We start from the raw sequence: 6,000 nt of genomic DNA, 5'->3' as shown, positions 1-6,000 counted from the left end.
GGGGAACTTGTGTCTGTGTTCTGCTGGGTGGAACTGGATCTCTTCTCTCTGGACTGCAGTCAAGTGTCCAGTAGTGAGTTTGGGGATGTCTGTGGGTTTGGTATGGCTTTGGGCAGCCCATCTTTTAATGTTCAGGGTTGTGTTACTGTTTTTCTGGAGAATTAGTGTGGTGTTAATTAGCTTAGTTAGCTTGTTGGCTCTTGGGTGGAGCTTGGTTTCAGTGTAGGTATGGAGACTTTTGGTGGGCTCTTGTCTATTAATGTTCCCTGCAGTCAGGAGTTTTCTGATATTCTAAAGTTCTGTAGTTGAGCCTCTTGCCTTAGGATATTGGTCCTCCTCCTACAAGAGTGTCAACACTTCTCCATCCATACAGTACAGAAGATAAAACCCCTAGGTTAATGGTGAAACAACTCTCTGCAGCCAGGAACACCCAGAGAGATTCACAGAGTTTTATAAACAAGAGAAGAGGGAGGAAGGAGATAGAGGTGACCAGGAGGAGAAAAGGGAGAGTTAAAAGGGGAGAGAGCAATCAAGCCCGTAATCAAGTCCCTCAGTGAAAATGGATACTGAAGATTAGATTCCTAAAGGTGCAAAATTGATAACAAATTTAAAAAAGCAAAGATTAAAAACTAGAATAGAGATTTAACTCTCAAAAATTCAATATAAATAATACAAAACAAAATCAGTCAGAAAAATGAAAAAAAAAATGTAATTAGTTTTAAAAAATAGGTCTTTTTTTCTCCAGAGAGGTAATAGTAGGCTATAAAAATGAAAGTTAAAGGAGTAATAAATATTTTTTTTTAACTGCAAAGTGATAATAGTAAAATATATCTAGGAATTTCTCTGGCACTGTTATGGGTAGTGTGGGGTCAGTTCAGTGTCAGATAGTCCATTGTTCTGGCTTGTACTTCTTCTCAAGGTCTACAAGTGAAGTCGCTCAGTCGTGTCCAACTCTTTGCGACCCCATGGACTGTAGCCTGTCAGGCTCCTCTGTCTATGGGATTTTACAGGCAAGAGTGCTGGAGTGGATTGTCATTTCCTTCTCCAGGGGATCTTCCCGACCCAGGAATTGAACCTGGGTCTCCCGCATTGCAGGCAGACGCTTTACCGTCTGAGCCACCAGGGAAAAATGTGCAGTCCCAGCATTACCTGCAGGGTTTTAGTCTGTCAAAGGAGTTTCCCCCTTCTTTGTTTATTTTGGCTTCTTCTTTTGCAAGTCTCTTTAGTGTCTAGTTTCTGCCCTGATATGAGGGAATGAAGGTGGCCACTTATTTAGGCTCACTTGTTTAGTTGTCCTGTGGAGAGGGAGGGACACTGTAAACAGATACCTCTGGCACGAGTCGGGGATGCTTGCAGTGGATGGACCACAGTTGGTTTGCCACAGGTGAAGGTGGCATGTACTTTGCAGTCCACACTGCTCAGGCTCCAGGGTGCTCTGTAAGGGCACTGTCCCAAGTGGACCTTGTGTTTTGTACACGTCCCAGGTCTGAGCCACTGAGGTTCTCGGTGCTCTGCAAGGGCACAGATGCAGTTGGTTTGTACGTTTTGTGCCCTTTTCAGGTCCAGGCAGCTCAGGTGACTGGTTGCTTGGTGAGTGCACTGTCCCAGCTGGGCCATGTGTCTTATCACCTCCCTGGTCCCAGCTGCTCAGTTTGCCGAGTGTACCACCAAGACACAGTCCCAGGTGTGCTGTGTGTCTCCTCTGGGGAGCTGATCTCAGGCTTGACCCTCCTGGCAGATGTCAACCATCCAGGATCCCAGGAAAACGTGGTTAGCAACTGGCAGCCTGCTCACAGTTTGGTGGAAGATGTGGTCTCTGGCGCTGAGATTGCAGTGGCCCCTTGCCTTCCAGCTCTGGCTGTCACACACTAGCATCTCTGCCTCCCAGGAGGGAGGGCCCTAAACAGCAGTTGGCTTATTCTCCTTTGGTATTTGCTAGGGCACAAGCCTTTGTTCTATGAGTGTGCCAAGGGTCACCATAAGGAGTCAGAACCTTTAGAGGGAAAAGTCCTTTTTCCTTTTTTTTGTCTCCCTGGCAGTGGCATGATTTGGGTTGCTATGTCACGTTAGCCCCCTCAGATTGTCCTCAGGGCATTCAAGCCCGGTCCTCACCCTAAGGATCGACGGTGTAGCCCATGCCTCCCTGCCCAGCCTCCACTCACCACTGGCAAATGCAAGTGTCTGAGCTGCTTCTCCACTGGTAGTTGTGGTTAGGCACATATTCTGTATGTTTTTTTTTTTTTCTTCCTGTTACATTGCCCTCAGATTCCAAAGCTCCCCACTGACATGCCTGTGAGAGGGTTTCCTGTTGTGTGGAAACTTCTTCATGACTCCCTCCTCAGGATGGATCTCCTTCCCTAAATCCTTTGTCTTTGTTTTTGCCTTTTATATTTTCTCCTACCTCCTTTTAAAGAGATTGGGCTGCCTTTCTGGGCGTCTGGGGTCCTCCACGATCATTCACAAGTTGTTTTGTGGAAATTGTTCACCATTCAAATGATCTTTTGATGAATTTATAGTGGAGAAAGTGGTCTCCCCATCCTATTTCTCTGCCATCTGGGGGGACCCCATCCCGAGAGTATACTTTAAACTTGATACTTTTGCACAGAAAACAGTCCTTTCCACTGTTGTTGTGAAGTTGATATCCCTTAAAAAATTGCCAATGTCTTTAATTCCAGAATGTCTGTTAATGTACATGGGTGGAAAAGGGAGGCTATATGTGAACAATTTAGAGCACATAAGATGAAAAACATCTTTTAATATAACATTAATTCAGAAAATAACTTTTTCCCTAAAATTTTCTCCTTTGTTTTCTAAAAATTAATTCAGAATTATATTTTAAAAAATCCTTCAAAAGACAATTTTGAAGTTTTATCTTTAAATAAAAACCCTGATGTATGTAACAGTTTAAATTTTGAGCTTATTTAATTGAAATATCATTATAAATAAAAAAATATAACCATTAAGGAAAAGAGAAAGATTAAAGTGAAAACAATGCTGTGGCTAAAGGTGATATTTATTCCTTTGTCTTCTGACAGCTTGAAGGTCCATGTGTTTTGCAAATTCAAAAAATTCGCAATGTTGCTGCACCAAAGGATAATGAAGAATCTCAGGCTGCACCAAGGATGTTGCGTTTACAGATGACTGATGGTCATATAAGTTGCACAGCAGTAGAATTTAGTTACTTGTCAAAAATAAGGTAATTGGCTCTTTATTGTGTTTATTTGTTGTGTTTAAAGGTACAATTCGCAATGGATTTTGTCTCTAAGACCTTTGAAAAGAAGGAATCAACTCTTAAGTACATGTTACAGTTTTTCAGGATAAATTAGAGAGTTTGTACTGTATCTGTAAAGAGAAATATTTTAAATTAGATTTAGTTGCTTTAGTATTAATAACAAAAACAGAAATTTAAGGTGTTCTTACATGGAAAGTAATCTTGTTAATTTTATCACTAAATTTTAGATCGTTAAAAATTTTCAGAACAGACAGTGAAAGTGAAGTCACTTAGTTGTGTCCGACTCTTTGCGACCCTGTGGACTGTAGCTTAACAGGCTCCTCCGTCCATGGGATTTTCCAGGCAAGAGTACTGGAGTGGGTTGCCATTTCCTTCTCCAGTGGATTTTCCCGACCGAGGGATTGAACCCAGGTTTCCTGCATTGTAGGCAGACACTTTACAATCTGCCAAATTTCTTTAAATATGTTACAGTCTGCTAAATTTCTTTAAATTTAAATTTAAATATGTTACAGTTTCTTCCTTGACAGTTAGTTGTGTCCATCACACTGTTTAGTGGTTTAGAAAAGTTATAGGCAAATGAGTTTTCTTGGGGGAAATGATTGAAGCTAGAGAGATTTGTATGTTGCTCCACTTTCTAAGAGGAGGAATAACTCTGTAAGGAAAATTTTCCAAATCCTTCTTTTGCCTGTTTTTATAATAGGCTTTTAGAGTCATGCCTGTTGGAGTGGAAAAAAGCAGTGAGAAGCAAGGGAAAGTGTCTCCATTATTCTCAGTGTCTCCGTTAGATCTGTTTGAACTCTTTTTTTCTGAGATGAGAATTTTCACTGGACATTTGCAAACAGTCCCCCTCCCTTTTTTCTTTTCTTAATCATTTTATATGCTTATGTTTGCTGCTCAGGGTCTTTTGTGCTTTTTCCATTTAATATTAATACTGAGACCATACTTCTTTCCTGCCCAAGCATTTGTTCTAACATTTTTATTTGGTGCTGGAGGGTCAAAGATAAAAAGAATTTAGATTTTGCCCCTAAGTAGCTTGTATGGTGGAGAAAACAATGGCAACCCACTCCAGTACTCTTGCCTGGAAAATCCCATGGACAGAGGAGCCTGGTAGGCTGCAGTCCATGGGATCGCTAAGAGTTGGTCACGACTGAGCAAATTCACTTTCACTTTTCACTTTCATGCATTGGAGAAGGCAATGGCAACCCACTCCAGTGTTCTTGCCTAGAGAATCCCAGGGACAGGGGAGCCTGATGGGCTGCCATCTATGGGGTCACACAGAGTCGAACACAACTGAAGTGACTTAGCAGTAGAAGCATCTTATATGGCAATGAGATAAGCACACAGCATACAGATTATAATATATATATAATCTGAAATGAATAGAAGTTCAGGAAATTACCTATACCTAGGGGAGCCAGGAATAAGACTTAAAATATGAATAGGTATTTTGAGAGAGATTGGGGTGGGGGATAGCACATGCAAAGACAGGGTACCTTGACAACAGATGAGTGAAAAGTTACACTTAGAGGAGCTTAGGTGATTGGCATGGTGGTATATGGGAGGAAATGTGGTAGGTTGAGGCCTTGTATTCCGTATTCAGTGATCTCGTTCTTTTTTTCTTCCTTCAGCTAGTGTCTGCCTTTAGTGAGGGAGGCTCCTTCCTTAGGAGATAGTATATATGTTTGTCTAAAATGCTGATTTTTGTATACAAAGCGGGGTATATTGACTTTGTGATTATGTTGTCTTTTCTTTGAAGAGTACTTTTATGGAGAAATACAGGCTTTTCTCCTTTGACACATTTAATGAACTCCAAAGCCAAAGGAGTTCACAAATGACTGAGTAGGAAGACTTGTTATGTAATGGCTCATTCTTTCATTTTACTGCTGTGTATTTTTCTGTGGTAAATGAAAGCATAAAATTGGCCCAGAGAAGAGGGTCTCTTATGTTCACTGTTTTGTTTTGTTGAATTTATTACATTTTGACAATTGAGAGAAAATGTTGCTTCTTTCTCATTCACTCTTCATTGAAATAGCATGACTACTTTTGGTTTATAGAAACAATAGCTTACAGAAGTGTTCTCCCATGTGAACAAGTTGGGAAACTATTTTCAAAATAAGTTTGGTGGTTAGTGGTTGTAACTCACTAGGGAGGATAAACCAGGAATTGGTATAGAATGTGTTTTCTCCACTGGGCATTGCATTTCTCTGGGGGTGCTTCTTTCTATTCATCTATCATACCTCCAGCCTCATTTCTTACTGTAGTTTTTTTTTTTTTTTAATTTCAATGAAGAGAGAGAATAAAGGAACTTTGGAGTGCCAATCAAGTATTAGTTAAATTGCAATATGCTCTCTGAGTAAGTTATGAACCTGAAGGTGATATAATAAAAATTTTATTAAAATTTTAGCACCTGTTTATTCTTTTGTGGGAATAGAATTGTAATTTGGTGACTATAACTCTTTCTCAGTTAGCCTAGTGAGATTGTATGTCTGACTCCAAATAATTCACTGTCTTTTCCCCCTTAACTTATTAGAGAAAGAGTTTGGAAAGGTATAGTCATTGTACATAAAGATAACTCATTATCTGCTTTCGCATTTGCTTTTGGTTTTAAAAATATATTATCGTAATGAAAAGGCCCCTGTAATTTGCTTCCTGCTTTTTAAGGTCTTATGTAGTTTCTTATATTGCTAATTTGTGATTTTTACATTTTCATTGTACTTTCCAATTTTATCAATATGTTAGAAATTGGCTAAAAATGGCTCTAAAGAACA

At 40.0% G+C, this 6,000-nt stretch overlaps 1 protein-coding gene across 1 annotated transcript in view; it reads left to right on the top strand.

Annotated features, from left to right (window-relative positions):
- The first annotated feature begins 3,059 nt into the window (after positions 1 to 3,059).
- The window catches only part of TDRD3 (tudor domain containing 3), a 134,798-nt gene continuing 131,857 nt past the window's right edge, over positions 3,060 to 6,000 (top strand). Inside the window, exon 1 of the mRNA XM_068984494.1 lies at positions 3,060 to 3,196. Within this exon, the coding sequence (XP_068840595.1) occupies positions 3,123 to 3,196 (74 nt within the window). The 5' untranslated portion in view covers positions 3,060 to 3,122. The remainder of the gene's footprint in view (positions 3,197 to 6,000) is intronic.

This window comes from Capricornis sumatraensis, chromosome 12 (genome assembly GCF_032405125.1).
Source record: "Capricornis sumatraensis isolate serow.1 chromosome 12, serow.2, whole genome shotgun sequence".
Classification (NCBI taxonomy): Eukaryota; Metazoa; Chordata; class Mammalia; order Artiodactyla; family Bovidae; genus Capricornis; species Capricornis sumatraensis.
This window is presented reverse-complemented; position numbering and strand designations above follow the sequence as displayed.